This window comes from Triticum dicoccoides, chromosome 3A, assembly GCF_002162155.2.
Source record: "Triticum dicoccoides isolate Atlit2015 ecotype Zavitan chromosome 3A, WEW_v2.0, whole genome shotgun sequence".
NCBI classification, from domain to species: domain Eukaryota; kingdom Viridiplantae; phylum Streptophyta; class Magnoliopsida; order Poales; family Poaceae; genus Triticum; species Triticum dicoccoides.
The window spans coordinates 505,617,576-505,639,173 of NC_041384.1; the positions used below are offsets into that span (position 1 = coordinate 505,617,576).

The window sequence follows — 21,598 nt, forward strand, 5'->3', positions numbered from 1 at the left end:
AGGATGAACTCAAACAAGCATGCCACAATGGGATGAAATGAAGAGCATCTCACAATGAACATTTTGATATATCATATGCACGATTTGGAGCTACGGTCATCGAGATATGATGCAAAGAAGGAGGCATAAAAATATTAGGGACTTGGGGGAATTTCTGGGTCAACCTCAACCGAAACTGGATCTAGGGTTCATGCGGATCCCGAGGTTGGCCGAAGATGTCGCCGAAGGAGCGATCGGAGTGGAAGAAGACGACCGGAGAAGCGGGGGAGGGCGGATCCGGCCGGCTCCTCACCGGATCTGCCCGGCAGGGAGGCGAGGGAGGCCGGCGACGAGGCCAGGCACGGGCGGCGACGCTGATCCGGCTCTACGGTGGGCCGAGACGGCCCAGTCGAAGACGACGGTGGCGGGTGGCATGACGGCGCGGCGACGACACTGAGGCGGTAGGGCGGCGGGTGGCGGCGCCCGGTGGCGGAGATGGCGGAGCTCGCCGGACGGCGACGCGGCGAAGGCTCGCGGCGGAGGGGTCGGCGAGGGAGACTGGGCGGCGAAGGGAGGCAGCGGCTGCGGTCCCGGCGAGGCCCGGTTCGGCCACGAGGCGGGCCGGATCTGGGCCCCGGGCGGCGGCAGCGATGTGCGCGCGGTGGAGGCGAGGTGGCGCGGTCTGATTGGTCGAGGGCGGCGGCGGACACGTCCGGATGTCCGGCGGACGTGTCCGGCGGCGCGAGGGTTGGATCTAGGGTTGGACTGCATGAAAATTTTGGAGGGAGCACCTATTTATAGATAGGAGGAGGTAGGAGTGTCCAAATGAGGTGTAGTTTTTGCCCACACGATCGTGATCCGACGACGGAGGACATGGAAGTGGTTTAGATGGGTTGTTGGGACGTTTTGGAGGGGTGTTGGGCTGCAACACACAAGAGACTTTTGCGGTTCCCCGGTTAACCGTTGGAGTATCAAACGGACTCCAAATGGAACGAAATCTGACAGGCGGTCTATCGGTGTACAAGGCCACTTGGCAAATCTCGGTCCATTCTGAGAACATTTAACACCCGCTCATGAAAAGAGACAAGAGGGGTGCGCCGGTGCATGTAGGAGTGTCGGATTGCGAAACGGACAACGGGGAAAATGCTCGGATGCATGAGACGAGCACGTATGCAAATGAGATGCACATGATGCCATGATATGAAATGCATGACATGAACAAAATGCAATACGAAGACAAAAACCCAACCACGAAGGGAATCTCATAACTTAAAGCTGAAAATAGCAAGAGTCGGAGTTACAAATATGGCAAGTTACATCCGGGGTGTTACAGTTGTCTAAATCTGTAGAGACAGCACCATATGAGTTATGGAATGGGAAGAAACCCAACTTGACACATCTCAAGATTTGGGGTTGCGAAGCTTATGTAAAATGTCTACAACCAAATAAGCTTGATCCCAAAGAAGACAAATGTTAAGTTGTAGGATATTCCAAAGAGATAATTGAGCATTCCTTCTACCAAAAGTCCAAAGACAAAGTATTTGTTGCAAAGAATGGGCACTTTCTCGAGAAGAAGTCTCTCGCCAAAGAAATCAGTGGGAGGATAGTACAGCTTGACGAGATTACTGAATCTTCAGAAGTGAACAGGACTAACGAAATGGAATCTGTTCCAGAAGTTGTCCACACGACTGAACCAGAAGTTATTACACCAGTTATAGAAATTGTAGTTAAGACTGTAACTGAACCGCGTAGGTCAGGAAGAGTTACTGAACCTCCTAAATGGTTTCACAATTAAATGTTAATCTTAGAGGAAGATGAACCTGCGTACTACAGAGAAGCGATGGCGGCGCCCAGCTCAAAAGAATGGCTTAAAGCTATGCAATCCAAAATGGAGTCGATGTACTACAATCAAGTTTGGAACTTGGTTGATCCTCTAGAGGGTGTGAAACCCATACAATGTAAATAGATCTTCAAAAGAAAAACAGATGCAGATGGTAATAGATCTTCAAAAAAAAACAGATGTAGATGGTAATCCTGCTAACTATAATGTAAGGCTAGTTGCGAAAGGATTTTTGCAGGTTGAGGGAGTTGATTATGACGAAACTTTCTCACTAGTAGCCATGTTCAAGTCTGTGCGGGTCATGATGGCAATTGATGCATACTTTGACTATGAAATATGGCAGATGGATGTTAAAACTGCTTTCCTAAATGTAAATCTCAAAAAGGATGTATATATGATACAACCAGAAGGTTTTTTCAATCCTAAGGATGTCGGTAAGGTGTGCAGGCTTCAAAGATCTATCTATGGTTTGAAGCAAGCATCAAGGTGCTGGAATCAACGTTTTGATGAAGTGGTTAAATAGTTTGGCTTCACTAAAAATCATGAATAAGCTTGAGTATACAAGAAGTTTAATAGGAGCTCTATAGCATTTCTAATCTTATATGTAGATGGCATATTGTTGATTGGAAATGATATAAGTTTTCTTAGCATGATAAAGGACTATTTAAAGAGTGTGTTTTTAATGAAATACTTAGGTGAAGCATCTTATATATTAGGCATAAAGATCTATAGGGATAGATCGAGACATCTAATTGCTCTAAGCCAGAGCACGTACATTGACAAGGTTTTAAGATGTTTAAAATGGAGAATGCAAGGAAAGGTTTTCTCCTAATGTCACATGGCACAACACTTAGCAGAAATCAATGTCCTAAGACAGTCGATGAGCGAGTGCAGATAAGTGGAGTTCAATATGCCTCCGCAACTGGATCCATCATGTATGCTATGATATGTACTAGACCATTTATTTCTTATGCGCTTAGTGTTAGCAAAAGGACAAAGGACATGCTCCTTGTGCACGGAGGAGATGAAGAACTCATTGTAAATGGTTACACCGATGCTAGCTTCAAGACTAATATAGATGCCTATAAATCTCAATCAGGTTATGTTTATACCCTTAAGGGTGGTGCAGTGGTTTGGGAGAGTCTCAAGCATAACACTGTTGCGGATTCTACGACAGAAGCAAAGTATATTGCGGCTTCAGAAGCATCAAAGGAGGCAGTCTGGATCAAGAAGTTTCTTGAAGAAGTTGGTGTGGTCCCAAGTGCAATGAACCCAATGGTGCTGTATTATGACAATAGTGGTGGTGTTTCTCAAGCAAAGGAACCAAGATCCCACATGAAGACCAGGCATATCGAGTGTAAGTATCACATTATCCGACAGTATGTCGAAAAGGGTTTAGTGAAAGTTCTCAAGGTTCACACAGATTTGAATGTGCCAGACCCAATGACAAAGGCTCTACCACGAGCAAAGCATGATCAACACCGGATAGCCATAGGTGTTAGAGAAACTATGTAAACTGGATTATTGGCTCTAGTGCAAGTGGGGACTGTTGGAAATATGCCCTAGAGGCAATGATATTGTATTAATATGTTTCCATATTCATAATTAAGAGTTTATATGATGTGCTATAACAGCTATGATCCTGGAATGTGTGATTCAGTGAAAAACTCATATGCACGTGCGGAATGATAAATGGTATAATAATATTCCTAGTCTCGCCTCTAAGACTGGCTCAAGTGTTGTTGATGATCATGGGTCACCGGCACCGCCGTCGCCTCCATGGTCATTGTCGTAGGGTGCAGACGTCAATACGCCTATAGCCCTTCATTGATCGTGGCTCAACCATGCCCGCCTCTGTCGCCACCCACAAGGTACCATGGTCGATAGCTCATATGAGTCCTTATACAATAACATCATATGTTCATCGAACGATGAATCGTCCAACGATTGGGATTTTGTGGTTGCTACTATGGTCGTCAATGAGCACATTTCTAGGATGCGTCCAATGTTCAGGGGATCGATCCCAGGTCATGCTCCGACGTTGAATCGTAATAAAGAGAGCGGCCATTGCCTGCTCTATATCATTTCTGGTGCACGTCCCCACTCTTCAATGCGAAGCTTTTCCGGCGACACTTTCAGATGACAAGACATGTGTTCAACTGTATTAGGGAGGGAGTGGCGGAGTCTAATGATTACTTAGATGCAAGAAGAACGATGCCCTTAGAAGGGTTGGCTTCTCCTCTTATCAGAAATGCACTGCAGCTATTCGGATGCTTGCATACAAAATTCTTGGTGATCTTGTGGATGAGTATGTCTGCATGAGTGAGTCCACATGCCTTGCATCATTGTACAAGTTCTGCAAAGTTGTGGCTGTAGTGTTTGGCCCGAACGATTTGATAGAAGCAAATGTTGCAGATACAGCCGGGTTGTTGGCAGTCCAGAGGCTTTCCGGGAATGCTTGGTAGCATAAATTGTATGCACTGGAAGTGGAAGAATTGCCCATTTGCTGGCAGGGGCAGTATAAGGGGCATATTAAAGATTCCACGGTCATGCTTGAAGTTATGGCATCACAAGATATCTCGATTTTGCACTCTTTTTTGACATGGCAGATTCTCACAATGACATCAATGTGCTTCAATAATCTCCGGTGTTCGCATGGCTTGCAGAAGGCAACTTCCCAGAGGGCAACTTTGAGGTCAATGACCACCACTACAACAAAGAATACTACTTAGTTGATGGTATTTGCGCTCAATGGTCAACTCTTGTGAAGACAATCTCCTACCCCGTAGGAGAGAAGCAGGATAGGTTTGCCCAAGCACGAGAGTGCTAGGAAGGATATGGAGCATAGAACATGGAGTCGGCGAAGATGTGGGAGGTGATTGACTGTTTGTATGATCATGCACAAGATGAAGATGAGCGTGATGACAGCATCTTCGACCAAGGGTTTGATTTTCACGAATGTTGAGCCTGAGCGTGGATAGACAACTTCATCATGAAAAGCGTGATTGGACCACTCACATTCAACTTCAAAATGATTTGGTTAAGCATCTGTGGACTCACCAGGCAACAATAAATGTATCAAATCTTTTTCTTTTCAATGTACTTGTGATATTTTCAAATTCATTTGATTGTAAACCATGAGATTATATTTAGTTGTAAACTATTTATTGTGATGTAAAATTAGATGATTTTTTATTTGTATCCATATGCATAAATGTAAAATGTTAAAATTTGGACAAAAACCAGCCGACTGGACCAAATGGGTTTTTGGTTCAGCCAATCGGCACACTAGCAGGTAAGACACGGATGAGGGTGGCCACTGCCCCCTTCGGCCGACCCAAACAAACAAAAAGCGGGTTAAAATGATTCAAACCAACGACCTCGCGCACGTAGTACCACGGGTGTAACCAGCACGCCACCACGCAGGACTTGTTAAGAATGAACTTTTGCTTTCTTTTACCTTTTACCTTTTTCTGTTTTCCTTTTTTGTTTTCTGTTTTTCCCTTTTACTGTTTTTTCCATTTTCTTCTTCCAAGTTCGATGAACTTTTTTTTCAAATCGATGAACTTTTTCAGATTTGTGATTTTTTTTTCAAATTTGATGAATTTTTATTCAAATTCGATGAACTTTTTTCAAATCTGATGAACTATTTTCAAAATCAATGAATTTTTTCAAAATTTGATGAACTTTTTTCCAATCCAATGAATTTTTTTCAAAGTCTGATGAACTTTTTTTCAAATTTGTTGAACTGTTTCAAAAATCGATGAACTTTTTTTCAATTTCATGATTTTTTCTGGAAAAGCCTTTGGTCAGATGGTTAGTGGCCAAATGGTCAACGGTCAGCTAGTCCATCCAACCGAACGATCAAACTGGACTACGGAGGGAGCGATGCAGGAAGCGACAGAGCGAGGGACGCAGTGTTCACGTGTATTTGGGCCGGCCCACTCGAGGAGGCGCATGAGCGCTCGGCCAACCTAGCGCTTAAGACCGGACCTCCTATAGGCCGCTCGCTGCGGCAAAGTGTCGGCGCTTCGCACAAGAGCGGCTAGCGTGGGCCGGCCCATTTACAGTGGCACGTGGCGGCACGTTCCCTAGATGGAAAATCACAAAAACTAAAATAGCGCTATCACTGTAACTCGAACACGCGACTTTGCACTAACTGGACTGCCATGCAAACCACTGCGACGTAGACGTTCTCATGTTCAATTAGCAGCGCGACTGTTAAAGACGTACACGACAGAGACAAAACTTAAACATTAATTCGCAAAAAATCTCAAAAACTACAGTCCATTTATTGGGTGGAACCGACGACCTCCTACAACTGATTTTTTTTCGAAATTAAGAATATTTTCTTCAAAATAAAAACATTTTCCGAATTTTCGTACAAATTTTGTAAAACAGGAACATTTTGATGATGTGAACAAATTTGAAAAAGGGGAACATTTCTTGAATTTGTGAACAAAAAATAAAAATGATTACATTTTTAAGATTTCCAGAACATTTTCTGAATTTGTGAACAAAATTGAAAAACATGAACTATTATTGAATTGTGAACAAATTTGGAAAGCTGGAACATTTCTTTTTCAATTCCCAAACTTTTTTTGAATCTTGAGAACAAATTTTGAAATGGAGAACAATTTTGAAAAATCCTGAACAAATTTGGAACCGCGAACAATTTTTTAAAGCACAAAACATTTTTTAAATCTTGAGAACATTACTCTGAAATGGCGAGCAATTTTGAAAAATCCTGAACAAATTTGGAAGTGCGAACATTTTTTGAATACGTGGACAAAAAATTGAAATCCGATACATTTTCTGAATTTTGAAAGTTTTATACTTTTTTGTAATGAGAACAATTTTCGGATTTTGAGAACATTTTTTGAAAACATGAACAAAATTAAAAGAACATTTTTTTTATAGGAAGAGAAGAAAAGAAAAAGAAATAAAAAAGAAAATCGTAAATATTTTGTAAAACTGCAAACATGTTCTGAAAAAGAAAAATAAACTTGAAAAATAAAATGAAACAAAAAACAAAAAACGTAAAAATCAAAAAGAAACAGAAACGGAAATAAAGAGAAATAAAAAAATAGAAAGCCAAAAAAGAACCAGAAAAAAACGATACAGGAAAAAACCCGGTTCAGGGAACTTTTTAGAAGGTTCCCAAAACCGGTTGGACACATTACGTGTAAGTGGGCCGGCCAATGTCTGTCGCTAGCTGCGCTGCTCTGTGCCATCGCTCGACAGTTCGCCAAAGCGAGCGGCAAATAGGATTTTCCGCTTAAGACACCTCAAAAAAAAGGCGCTTAAGGCGCTGAAAAGGAGGTCCCTAAAATTACGTCTGTTTGCCTAGGCCGGTTGGAGTTGGCACTAGCTCAACGGTGGGAAAAGGGAGGTATTCACACGGACTACGCCTGTCATATTTCCGACGATAGAACCAATGACTATATGTTTATTTCAAAACAAAATTTGGTCAACATGATCCTTGGGATCACCTATAACTTATAGCCTTAATGTGGTGTCTGCTGCAGCTCCAGAGTTCACAATCTGGGCCTGGAATTCATGACAAGCTACTCCTAAATCAGTGAATTCGTTAATGAGACCCTTAAATAATATCTCTAGCGAGCACTTGAAATTTTGTGAGCAGCTTTTGTCACCCTCGTCGACATCTTGCACTCCGTCTCCAGCAAGGCATCCAACTTGGGCACCGCCCATGTAAGCTTTGCATCCTACGAGGATGTCACGCCCATACTTCCGGAAATGTCCACCAATGAAGTGCTCAAAATGCTGCAAAATGTTGTAGCCAGGTCAAATGCATGAATAGTCTTCGTAATACCTCTTACATTTTGGCACAGAGGGAGTAGATCATACACAGCACAACTGGTTCACCAAACACATTCTTCACAAACGAAATTGTATGACATCATGTGCAGATTTCCTGCCATGGTGTTAGCTATGCCTGTGCATGTTATGGTAACCATTGGATCCTGGCTACTTTTTGTCCGTGACACATTTTTCTTTGACCTCCTATTGAGTTACCATTTCAGACATTACATCTGTTTGTTTGCACGATTAAATATTTCTAACCAGGTTTCCCTAAAAAAAATCTGACCAGGTGAGACCTGGGGATGGTTGTCAGCGCTATTTTGCTTCAGAAGGTAAAAAAAATTATTGTTCCTCAAAAAAATAAGGTAATCTGTGCTGCATCCTACAGCCGTACGTGGTTGGATTTTACCCCTATTGCTATTTTGTTCAGAAAGGCACCAAGCCTTGTCAAAGTACAGAGGAAATGTGAAAAAACACGCTAATACGTAAGGTACTCCCTCCGTAAACTAATATAAGAGCGTTTAGATCACTATTTTAGTGTTCTAAACACTCTTATATTAGTTTACAGAGGGAGTATCAATTAAGCTGGTCCTCAAAGATGGTTAAAAAAACTAAAAAACCCTGGCCTTAAGCAATGAGATTCAAACTAAAAAATGCATGGATTCTACCATAAAAAATTAACAACCTGCTCTCAGGAGATGAACAAACGTAACATATAAAATTGCACAGATTGTGCCAATCAAGCAAGCAGCTAAGAACCTGTCCTCAGGCTACAGATAAACCTCCAAGAGATCGGTACTGGTTTGTAACAGAGGAAAGGGGTGCGAAAGTGTGTGTGTTGGGGGGCGGGGGCGGGGGCGTCTATGTTTAGAACTTCTTGTAGCGCGTCATGGCATACGGAGCACCGGGGCACTAAATCATTTGAACAGAATTGAAAAGTTGGTACCCAATGCAAAAAAAAATGATGAGGCCCACAGTTCAAGCCATCCTTGTGTGAACAGCGTGCGCTGGTACAAAACATTGCGGGCAAACCATTTAACTGCTGGGCTGGTACAAAACATTCAGCGTGTGCTGACCGTGTGACATCATATGTCAGCCAAATGAAGTGTGTATCCAACACCAGGGATAGTGAGACATTTCTGACATCCAGAAAACTAGAAAAGGAAAACATAGCACCAGTGTATAGATATTCATACCTTTGGTGGATTGCGAAGAGAATACAGCATGGTTCTACAGGATAGCAGAAAAGTCTCTTCATTATAAGCCAGGGACTGCTTCTCCCCAAGGGGTGTGTTAGCATACATCGAATGACCAGGTTCATTGAAATAAGGTTTAGCATTCAGCACCAAGGCTTGAATGGAGACCAGGACCTGCAACATAGTTGAAGTGGATGGGTTCCACATCTCACACCCACTACCAGTCCATGTGTTTAAGAGGCTAAGGCAGACTTTCCCACAGGCATAAAGATTTGGATTAAGCCGCAGACCTCCAGAGCGGTAATTCACTTGCTGAAAATAATAGTCATATATATACATCTCAAATTCTCACATCCATGCTTCGAATAGAGAGAGAAATGAAGAATGAGCTATACTATGTGTGTAGATGACATCAAAGAATACTTACAGGAGGTTTACATGGATACTGGGAAGGGAAATAGACATCAAAAAAGAACAACCCGTCATGGTAAGGAGTGCCTGCAGGCCCAACTATGACAGCTCTAAGCAGGTCCATTCTATCCTCATAAGCTCTTACAAATATTGTATCTGTTCAATTTGGAGAAAACTAGCAGTCAGTACATGAAACCACTATACTCCATGAGTCCATGTTAGTTGCCAAATTATATCCAAAAAGGTTACATTTGGCTAGCCTGAACTCGATGTCATTTCAAACATGCAAATGTAGTTGTAAACATCAATCGCCAGTACACTCGCTGTGGACGCACAAAGGGAGGAAAGGAAAGGCAATAGAAGAAATGTGCAACGTCTTTGGCAAATAGACCATAAATATTTTGTCCCTTACCTGGTAAATCTTTCCCTAGAACTTTCCATTCATGCTGAATTCTCTTCACCCAGTCCTTTGATGGCTGTTAAAGTGACAACTTAGTACTGAAGTAAGAAGATGGAATGCGGACAGAGCATCAACAGAATACAAAGCACTACCTTCTTCACGGTCCGAAACTTCAAATAAAAGTGATCACTGTGGTCACCAACAGTATCAAACTGCTTAAATGCCTTATACTTTTCCTCAATTCCACTTTCCACAATCTTAACTTGCTGCCGCTGCTGCGTTGAATCAGCAGGGGCCACATGTCCCCTTGGTAAATACAACCCCACACTAGGTGGAAAGCCGTAATGATCCACATTCAAGTTAAAGCTGCTATCGTTTTCCATCAGAGGAGTGTTGTAACTATAGTTACTGAAATCATCTTCATCATAAGCGTAGTGTTCCTCTCCAACTGCCCCCAAAACATCATCAAAATAAGCCGGAGGCAATGTACCTGTATGGTAAGTTCCTACGCTTTGCCATGGATAAGAAGCAAAAGAACTTGGGCCAGCAAAATCCATAGGCAAGCCATAAATTGGAAGTTTGGGACCTCCATGGTAAGTTCCCAGGGCATCCCACGGATAAACAACTTTGGAAGAAATAGCACTTGGGCAAGCAATGTCCTCGGCCGCCAAGCCAATCTGAGTGTTCCAACAGAGAAGCATGTATCAATCAATGGTAGATTGCACAAACCAATGGCACCAAAAGTAAGCAAGTACGCAAAGGACCCACCTTTGCATTCTTCCAGCAATTTACAGGATGACCAACAGCTTGTTTATTCTTGTAATCTGATGTCTTTGCATCAATGATTGTAACTCCGTCATGATCATCATCAGCATCAAGTTCGATTATTTCATGAGGAGCAACCTGTTTATTAAACATGTGACGGTTAAAAAAAGAGGCTGTGTGGTACATTCACAGCATGAACTTCTTTGAAGACTAAAAGAAATGCCAACCATTGCACTCCCACATTATACAATGCGATCACGCCCTTATGTTGATTTTGTGGGGGCAGGAGAGAGAAAGAAAGAGAGATTGCCATGCATTTTGCAAAAGGCAAAGCGAGAGAAACATGACAGCCTCATTTGGTTTCCAGTTGATGTTCTTGTAGTTTTGTTTACATTTGTGTATGTATTGTTGATTCTTCTTTTATTGATAGAGACTAACTTTCCCACATAAAACTAACAGCATAACTGTTAGGCACTGTGGCGCTCTTTACAAAAAGAAGCCACATAACAAGACTCTAGTTCGTTCGTACAGGGATAATGTATCATCTACTATATATAGTTATATACCAATATAAGAAGACCCAAAGGGGCAGATCCAACTAATCTCGGCCATCAAACCATGTGCATCTAATGACCTACATTGCTCCAATGGTGAGTACTCAACATGTTTAGCGTGCAATCATTATCATACCAAATATTAACATTAGCACAAACCGTGCAATTAATACTACCTTCCCTAAAAACATATCCTACCTAATACATCAGCATGCAATTAATGTCACCTTTTTTAACTCTCAATTAATACCCTACATGATATCAACGTGCATTGCACATGCACATTTACTAGAATATTTAGATTGCTATTACTAGAATATTTAGATTGCTAAGTTGAAACTAATACCGTTAGATTTTTCATGAGAAATATGTGCATGCTATAAAAGTTCATAATTCTCTACTAACATGTGCCTACAAAAATTAATGCAAAGATGAATGTTGGAAATCGTGAGATGTCTAAATGTCATCTAGGAGTATTTACAAACGGATGGAGTATTAGAAAGAGAGTTGGCTATACTCAGCTGCAGAAATTGCAAATGTTTTGCAAGAGGTAAATCCATGAAACATAAAAACGGTCAAATCACTGTTTGTCAAAAGAAAAGTCAGATGACACCCTATCGCTTCACATTCATCTGACTACTGAGGATGCTGGGGCATATTACTACCTTCCATGAAGTAGTATTTCTGATGATATGCCTCAGTATCCTACTACCTTGGACAGAAATCACAGCTTATGCCAACCGTTAATATTGAGGCAAAAATCCTACTAATCGAAGGAACAATCATACAAAATTCATTCGAACCAGTACAATACTCAATCGGACAGTCAGAAACGTGGGACTGGGACCAGCCACCTGAAACTATAACTGAACTTGTACAGATCATGCAAACATCATACAAACAATTCGAACATAACCTAGATAATACGTTTAAACTTACGGCACCAAAAATGCATCGCAACCCTAATCCTCACCACACCATGCGTGCGGGTTGGGATTTCACCATCGAGCATCGAACAGTCCACGACAGCTCGACAGAGAAAAAAAAAGTACTTAAAAAGGCAGCCGCCTTTCCAGGCTCCACATCACCTGGGCCCGCTTCCGCTTCTGGCTGACGGAGTTCCATCCAGCGGCGACCTCCGGCGGCACCTCGACGACGTCCGGGTCGTCCAACACCAAGCTTCCCCCGAAGGGATAACTCCTGCGACCAAAACCAACATCCGAAACAAAAGACCCATCAGAAACCGAACCGTACCAGGGGAGCGCGGCGGGTGGAGCGGAGAAGGGCGGCGCACTCGCCTGGAAGATCCCTCCGCCATGGGAGGGGGGAGGCGGCAAATGCGCTCGTCGGCGACGGCGGCGGGCTGCGCGCGTGATGGGGGGTTCTGTTTTGGGTGCGCCGGCGCGTGCGGGGCGAGAGAGATTTTTGCGATAAAAAGCGTGAGGAATAGAAGGGAAGGGGAAAGAAAGGGTCCAAATATTTTGGCCTTTCCTTTCGGCTTTGGTTCGTGGGATTCGGAAAGAGTGGGGCTCCCTCTTTCGGGCCAGGGAAGTGGGCCTGGCCTGACGCGAATCTGGCGTGTGGGGGCACACCGGTCAACTGGAGGTGTGCATGGGTGGGGGGCCCGGGCTGGTCCCTTTGGTTTGTTTGGTGATTCGTCCTTCTGGATAACCTGCGGATCTTTCCAAGGTTGGATGATTTGGCTTTTTTTTAGGGGTAGGTTGGATGATTTGGTGATATAGTACTCCTTCCGTTCAAAATAGATGACTCAACTTTGTACTAAAGTTAGTACAAAATTAAGGCATCTATTTTGAAACGGAGGGAGTAGTTGTCTTGCTCTGACTTTTCCGATCCAAATGGAGAGATCCAAGGGCAACTCTAACACGAGGACTCATTTCCGCATATATATGTTGGCTCGCATGTAACTTAAAGCACTCCTCGGCCAGACCCGTTAGAAACGGTCGAATCGGCAGTTTCCAGCGTGTCAGTCTGGATCGAGCGGGCACCCTTATTTCTCACCTTAAGAGAGACGAGGGGGAGCTCCCGCGTCGGGGGAGCTCTAGATGGGCCAGCCCAGCCGAGTGGGAGGCCACTGCTTGCTTGTTTTTTATTTGTTTTATGTTCTCATTTTGGCTTTATTTTTGTACTTTTTATACTTTATATATTACAAAAAACACTCTTCAAAAACACATTTCAAAAATGTTGAGCAAGTATTTGAAAAATGTTGAATAAATATTAAAAAGTATTTTAAAAGTATTTGAAAAATGTTGATTAAGTATTAAAACTGTTGAACGAGTATATGAAAAATATTGAACAAAATATTTGAAAATGTTGAATAGGTATTAAAAATGTTGAACAAGCATGTGAAAAAATATTGAATAACTATTAAAAAATATTGAACAAGTACTTAAAAAATATCGAATAAATATCTAAAGATTGAACAAGTATTTGAAAAATGTTGAACGAGCGTTCAGACAATGTTCAACGTGTATAAAAAATATTTTTGACATACACGAAAATGCAGAATGAAAGCAAAAAAACAAACATAATAAAAAACAAAGGAAAACAAAAAATGGAGAAGAAAAAAGAAAACCAAACAAAAATGAAGAAGAAAAAAGAAAACCAAATAAAAAACAAAGAAAAAGCCTATAAAAACAGAAGAAAAAAACCCTTGAAAAAACAATGGAAAAACAGGTTGTGTTCGCCTCAACTACACATAGCGCGAGAAACTTATCACGTGCAAGACACGAGCGTAGTGGCTAGCGTAGTGACCTCTGTCCGAGGAGACCAAAGATTGATCCCTGCTTCTCCCAATGCCGCTAAAGGTTGTTTCTTCTTCTACTTTCATTACTCCTTCTCTAATCTCCTTTCATCTGTCCCTTTTAATCTACACAATGGTACTTCGATTCGAGGTGAGCTTTACATGAAAAAGATGCACATAGATCGATGTTATTGTTCCATTTTTGCGATTAGTTCATAGTTTCGTCGACCGTAAATGTTCAAGTTTGGAGCTATTTTGAACGAATTTTGTCAAATTCATCGCACATGGTCGACCGTTTGAAATTTTCTTTGACCAATAGCTTCATCTTCACATGACTTTCATGTTGCACGTTTTCTGTTTCGACGATCGTAGACGAATAGATCTAACCTCTTTCTCGTAGAACATAAATACGCATGTATGTGATCTATGTAAATGACACTCCTTAATCTCATGCTCCTCTCACGTGTCCTGCTACATTGGCGTCACCACCGGCGTTGTTTCTCTTGGTATCCTGTCCCGCATGCTGTTTCACTAGTACCACCGCCGGTGTCGTTCCTCTCAACCTCCTCTCTCGCGTCCTACTACACTCGGGCGGTCGTCGTTCTTCTCTGTCCTCCCTCCCACGTCCTGCTACACTGAACCATCGCCGGCGTCATTCCTCTCGATCTCCTCACTCGTGTCCTACTACAATGGCATCGTCGCCAGCGTTGTTCGTTTTGGGCTCCTCCTCCGCGTCCTCCTACACCGACGCGGCCATGGCGCGCAAACTGCATTTCTCCTTCATCTTTTTCTGCCTCAGTTCCATTTGCGTCGCTAGTGTTATGTGCAGTTGTCAACCTTGTAGAATGGACGCCATGTTGTGCCTGGCTTCCCTGCCTGCGTCGTTCCTCACGGTCATCTCGTCCTCGGTCTACACTGACATCGCCATCGCAAGCACACTGCCAAGAACTCTACTATAACTTAGCATGCCATATGAGGGTGTTAACTCTTAATCACGTTGCATGTATGCAACCAAACACCGGGCACTTGCATCTCCCTAGACAATGCACGCAACCAAACGGCACGCAAAAAATGCTCCCCTAATGCAGGCAACCAAACTAACTGCAGGTGGTGGGTTTTTTGCCTACATCAGCACAACCATGCTCAAGTGGGGCAAATATGCAAAGTGCTAAAAACGATGCATGTGACCAAATGCCTCATTGGCTATTCTATGTTTTCGTGTCCGTGAGGATGCATATACACCTTAAATTTGGATCGGGTTTGCGTCCACGGGAATAGGAGACGGACACGCTGCATGCCCGCTCGGGCCCACGCAGCAGCCATCCAACGACCAGAAGCTAGTCCTTTTAAATGTCACGTGTGTTGGGGGCCCGCCAATCTGTGCTCACTCCTCTCACCCACTTGTGATAGCCTGGCTTATTAGGGATGATAGACTACTCATATCAATAAGGAATTCCTTCTTTTCCGGAAGCCCATTCGGACAGAACTTCAAAGTTAAGCGTGCTCAGCTTGGAGTAGTTTCAGGATAGGTGGGTGACCGACCGGAAAGTTGCTCCCGGGTGCGCACGAGTGAGGACAAAGTGCGCAGAAAAGACTAGTATTGATCTATGGGGCCAGTATAGATCCCGCCAGGAGTAACGACCACCGGCGGGTGTGTCCGGGGCGTTACAAGTTGGTATCAGAGCCGACCCTCGCGGTTACACGGATATTTGCGGACATGTGTGCGGTCATGTTGTTCATGACGTTTGTGACCCGTCGTGGCACACGGCATGGCACATGTACTGGACTGGATGCACAGACGTATGTGCCAAGAGGGAATGTTCCTGTGGCCCGACGAGGACGTCGGTTCCTCTGAGTGGGGGTGTATGTGATAGCCTGGCTTATTAGGGATGATAGACTACTCATATCAATAAGGAATTCCTTCTTTTCCGGAAGCCCATTCGGACAGAACTCCAAAGTTAAGCATGCTCAGCTTGGAGTAGTTTTAGGATGGATGACTGACCGGGAAGTTGCTCCTGGGTGCGCACGAGTGAGGACAAAGTACGCAGAAAAGACTAGTATTGATCTGTGGGGCCAGTCTAGATCCCGCCAGGAGTAACGACCACCGGCGGGTGTGTCCGGGGCGTTACACCACTCCTCTCCCACACTGCCAACAATCAAAACCCAAGTCCGTCGTCACTGCCCACCACTGGCGCAAATGTCATGGAAGTGGACCCTCGGAAGCATGACCACGAGGCCGGATCCTTCTCAGAGTGTCGCCGCGCGACCTCATTCACCATGATGCCGCTGGGGGCTGCGTCGCTCGTGCGTGACCGTAGGTACGTCCCTTTCGCGATGTGCCAGAGGTACTGGGAGGCAGCCATCCTAGTACCCTCGCCTGACGTGCCCCTACCAAATGACTGACACTTGACCCCAAAAGGGGTTCCAATGCCGCCCGTTCCGGCCTTCGGTCACACACGAGTGGCGGAGATCCACCGGCGTCGAGACCTACTTCCAGACGACCCGACTTTCCCCGATGACTCCTCCTACTAGAACACATGGTTCGACAACGAGCACGATCGACCAAGCAGTCGCTCGTGTTTTGCACAGGTACGTGTTGTAGCATCGCCGCGTGCTCCAACGTTCGAGCCGTCATGGGGGGCTCATTATTAAGGATGAGGAGCCCGAGGACGACGAGACCCTCATGACCTCTGAGCTGGTCGAGCTTGCATTGTGGCCAGAGCTACCACTGGCGCTCCACGCATCGATGATGGCGGCCACCGCACCGACCTCACGATATCGCCAGAGCCATGGCAACTGCAAGGGCTAAGTGGGGCAGATATGGACGTAGACTTCCATGTTTCCTTACACGCCCAAGCCACATGAGGAGCACCGGGAGGGGTAGTGGGAGGAGCCAGCTACACAACCGCCCATGTCGGCGGTAGGACAATTGGCACCAACCTGACCATGCCCATGGCCGCCTCCAGTCTACATCGATCTCGTCGGCAACAAGGACGAGGACGAAGAACAATAGATCTAGGATTTATTTATTATCTTAGTTTTATTAATGTAATGAATGGACTTTTGGCAGCCAAATATATACACTCTCCGCCCCATTTTGGGATGGAGGGAATACATTTTAAATCAAAAAAGGGGGATAAAATGTGCCTTGTGCATTGAGTCCAGTGAAGGAAGGCAACCAAAGACGTACTTTTGTTGTCCTCCTGGCTACCCAAATAGATAAAAGACAGACACATTTTGTGTTCATTTTGGTCAGCCCGTTGGACTTTCCCTAACAACTATTGCAATAAAAAATATTCCTTTTTCAAAAATGCAATCAAGTTCTAGATCCATCGGTTTCTTCTTTGGAAAAAGATTGCAATCAGACGACCGACCAGGTTGCTCCATCAACCGACACATACGTGCCACGTCGCAATGGGCCACCGCACAACCTCGTTCTCTCGTTCAAATCCTTTCCCCTCTCGTCTTCACGACGACTGCCTTCCCTCCTATCTTTCTTTGAGACTCCCCAGTTGCCGCCACACCTTCACATCACTGTCAATGCAACGCTGCTAAAATGCCACAGCCCACCCCATGACGCAAGCGACCCATAAGGAGGGTGCTCCACGCTGGCGTGCTCGCTGGAAGATGGGATATGATGTGTAAGAGCATCTCCGATCGTTCGCCCCCCCTCCCCCCCCCCAGGGGCTTGAAATAGCGCCACCTGGGGGCGCGCTGACAAATAAATCGGCATGGGGGCGGTCGGTTTTTCAACCGCTGCCCCAAGGTCGCCCAGTCGCCGTTTTTCGAAAACTAAACTCGGCCAAAATTTGGCAAAACTTCGTGCAGGACGAGACAAATTTAGAGGAAATTCACACGGTTTCATTGATATTTGTGCAAATTGAAAACATAATTTTAAAACAAACTAAAAAAGTACTACTACTCCTATACCGCCGCCATGCTGCCTTCTACATGTCGAGGAGCCTATAGAAGTTGGTATAGTCGCCGTCGCCGCCGTCGTCGCCGCCGCCGTCCTTGCTGCAGCCCTGCCCTGGGTCGCCATGGTGGACAGGGTTGGACGGCCCGGGTGCCGCCTCCTCGTCACTGTCGTTGAGGATGATGACGCTCCCTCCTCACGGCCGTGGCGCCGGGCGGAAATCTCCTCGAGGGCACGGCACTGGCGCTCCATCTTGTCAGACGTAGTCGTCCCGCGCCCATTTGAGGCAGGTATCCTCATCGACGACCATGGCCTCGTGCTCCGTCTTCACGGGAAGGAGCGTCGGCTCGGTCTTTGGCTTGACGAGGCGGGAAGAGGAGGGAGGAGAAGGGACGTCGCCCTCGTTGATGACAAGGGCGCCGTCGCGGGTGCGCCTCCCGAGCAGCGTCTCCCGTGGCTCTGACTTGATGGGGATGAGTGCCGGCGACCCAAAGGAAAGAGAGCCCGACGACGACGAGGACGCCTTCTCCATTCGCCTCGGCGTCCAGGAACTGCCGCGGCGGCGAGAAAAGAAGGGGGCGCCAGGTACTCCAACCGCGGCGAGTTGCCGCCCTTGATGTACTCAAGGACGGCTTCGAGCGTGCGCCCGGGGACGCCCCACCATTGGCGCCGCCCTTCGGAGTTGAGGTGGCCGCGAGGCTCGACACCATTCGTGGAGGCGAGCTGGTCTTCATGGCGGCGGTGAAAGTACGACGTCCAGAATGTGTGGCTGTCGGGGGCATACCTCGGCTGCTGTCGCGCTTGCTCCGGCAACGACGATCGGATGCGCGCCGATCAGCACCGGTGGGCGGCGGTGGCACTAGGACTCCGCCGGTGCTCAGCCTCCACGAGCCCGTCTAGGATCAAAAGTATGTCTAGAGGGGGGTGATTAGACTACTTGACCAAATAAAAATCTAGCCTTTCCCAATTTTAAGTCTTGGCAGATTTTAGCAACTTATCACAAGTCAAGCAATCAACCTACACATGCAAATCTAAGAGTATAGCAGCAGAATGTAAAACATTGCATATGAAGATAAAGGGAGGAGTTTGGAGGGAGAAAACGCAATGTAGACACGGAGATTTTTGGCGTTTCCGATAGGTGGTGCTATCGTACATCCACGTAGATGGAGACTTCAACCCGCGAAGGGTAACGGCTGCGCGAGTCCACGGAGGGCTCCACCCATGAAGGGTCCACGAAGAAGCAACCTTGTCTATCCCACCATGGCCATCGCCCACGAAGGACTTGCCTCACTAGGGTAGATCTTCACGAAGTAGGCGATCTCCTTGCCTGTACAAACTCCTTGGTTCAACTCCACAATATTGACGGAAGCTCCCAAGTGACACCTAACCAATTTAGGAGACACCACTCTCCAAAAGGTAATATATGGTGTGTTGATGATAAACTCCTTGCTCTTGTGCTTCAAATGATAGTCTCCCCAACACTCAACTCTCTCTCACACAGATTTGGATTTGGTGGAAAAATGATTTGAGTGGAAAGCAACTTGGGGAAGGCTAGAGATCAAGATTCTTGTGGTTGGAATGGAATATCTTGGTCTCAACACATGAGTAGGTGGTTCTCTCTCAGAAAATGAATGCTGGAAGTGTAGGCACGTTTTGATGGCTCTCTCCATGAATGAAGAGTGGGTGGAGGGGTATATATAGCCTCCACACAAAATCTATCTGTTACACACAATTTACCAAACTTGGTGGGACCGAATCATGAAACTCAGTCAGACCAATTTAGTTCAAAATGTGAACGTTAGCCTTTTCGGTGGGACTAACATGTCAACTCGATGGGACCGATTTCATTATGGTTAGGGCATAACGTAATCTCGGTGAGACCGATCACATAAACTCGGTGAGACCGATTTCTATAATAGGCAAACAAAGAGTTGGTCAGGCAAACTTGGTGGGACCGAATCACTCATTTCAGTGAGACTGAAACGTTACGTAAGGGAAACAGAGAGTTTGCATTGCGAATTCGGTGGGACTGATCGCTCATCTCGGTTAAACCAAAACGTTACGAAGGAAAACACGGAGTTTGCAATCCCATCTCGGTGAGACCAAGATCCCTGTCGGTGAGACCGAACTGACTAGGGTTTCTGGCAGTGACTATGTCAAATGAACTCGGTGCCGCCGGATAAATCAAATTGGTGGGGCCGAGTTTGACTTTTGGTTTGGGACATATGTGGATATGAGAAAGTGGTTGAGGGCTTTTGGAGCATATCACTAAGAATTTTGAGCAAGCAAGCCATTAAGCAACACCTCATCCCCTTTTAATAGTTTTGGCTTTTCCTATGGACTAAATGTGATCTTGGATCACTAAACATAAAAATGTAGAGGCTTGAGCTTGAGCTAATATGTGTCCTTAGCATTTTGAGGGGTCCACATTCCTAGTCCATGCCATGCCAATCATTGAACTTTCTGAAATGATCATCTTGAAAGAGCTTTAGTTCAGTGAGCTATATGTTGTTAGGAATTACCAAAACCACACAGGGATAGTTGCACTTTCAGTCTCCCCCTTTTTGGTAATTGATGACAACATATAGACCAAAGCTTTGACAAATGATAATAAGATTGAAATGCATCATCGCTTTGAGAAGTATGTGATAAGTAAGAGCTCCCCCTAAATTTGTGCATTATTTAAAATTTGCTTTTGAATTGCAAATGCACAATCGATTAAGATCATGGGTTACTCTTCCATGTCACATACATCTTGGTGGAGTGCTCAAAATGATAGAAAGTAAAAACATGCACACATCACCAAGGCAAAGTGAATGATCATATAGAATAGATAAGAGATAACATCATTCAAGCATAAGTATTAACGTATGATATGATCAACCACATGATCAAATGAGTATCTCACACACATAAACATAAGGTATCAAGCGAGCACACAAAAGTATCAACCAAATAGCAAAAGAGACAAAAGAAGCAAAAACACTCTCTCTCAAAGCCTATGACCTATACATTTTCCCCCCTTTGGCAACAAGTTACCAAAAAGTTTGAAAATGCATAGTGTTATGCATCTCTCTAGGGTTGATCTTCGGAAGGTGGCGTTGAGAGGACTCCAAGGATGAATGCATCTGCGGAAGTTGATGGAGCTGGTGGAGTGGCAACTGGAGGTGGTACTGATGCTGTGGCTGACAGGTGCTGATGAAGTTGCTCTTGTGTCAGCCATGGGCACTGCAGCGGATCTCTGACCTCTTGGCACTCTTTGAAAGGCATCTGTGCTAGCCTGTCCTTTCTTCTCCTCAGCTTCTTCCTGGAGCTGCTCAACTGTTGTCTGCATCTCTGTCACTTTTAGATCAAGATCATAGAACTTACTCTCAATGATCCTTTCCAGGCTCTCTTGGTTCTGAGTCAGGGTGGCCAATCCTTTCTCAATCCTCAAGGTTGCTTGAATCAGATATGCAAGTTGATCTTGTTTGGTCTTGAGAAACACTTGAGATGCCTCTTCAGCAGTTGGCATCTTTGCAGCTTTCTCAGCCTTAGCTTTCTCTCTTTTCTATTGTGCCTATGCAGATGTAGGATCCTCTTCAGTCATGACAACATTGTTGTCCTCAAAATCTAGTCTCAAGTGTAGATGCTCCTTACCTAACAAGTAGGTGCATGTGCCCATCTTGGAGTTGATGAGCATTTGAATATGTGGAGCATACCCACATGATCTCTTCTGATCAACAGTTATCCTCTTGATTGTTTCCACAATCAGGCTCATGACTTTGAATTTTGGGGGCACATCAAACAATTGCAGCAAGTTGATGGAATGGCCTCTTATCATCTTGTGATCTCCAGATTTAGGCAACAAGGTATGCCTCAAGATGGTGTTAATTGTGGCCAAACCAGATAACATATAATGAACAGAGCCTAGCTTATGAGTTTCCAGGGCTTTGTCAGGAATCTCCTTGTAC

The 21,598-nt window shown here is 45.0% G+C and overlaps 1 protein-coding gene across 1 annotated transcript; it reads right to left on the bottom strand.

Annotated features, from left to right (window-relative positions):
* Positions 1 to 7,250: 7,250 nt before the first annotated feature.
* Positions 7,251 to 12,414, bottom strand: LOC119268828 (putative ubiquitin-conjugating enzyme E2 38). The gene is made up of 8 exons (XM_037550535.1): positions 12,267 to 12,414; positions 12,057 to 12,168; positions 10,418 to 10,552; positions 9,802 to 10,326; positions 9,662 to 9,725; positions 9,266 to 9,405; positions 8,839 to 9,150; positions 7,251 to 7,603 (listed from the first exon to the last, which is right to left on the bottom strand). Exons 1-8 carry the CDS (start codon positions 12,284 to 12,286, stop codon positions 7,319 to 7,321), a joined length of 1,593 nt encoding a protein of 530 aa, XP_037406432.1. The 5' UTR covers positions 12,287 to 12,414; the 3' UTR covers positions 7,251 to 7,318.
* Between the last annotated feature and the right edge of the window lie 9,184 nt (positions 12,415 to 21,598).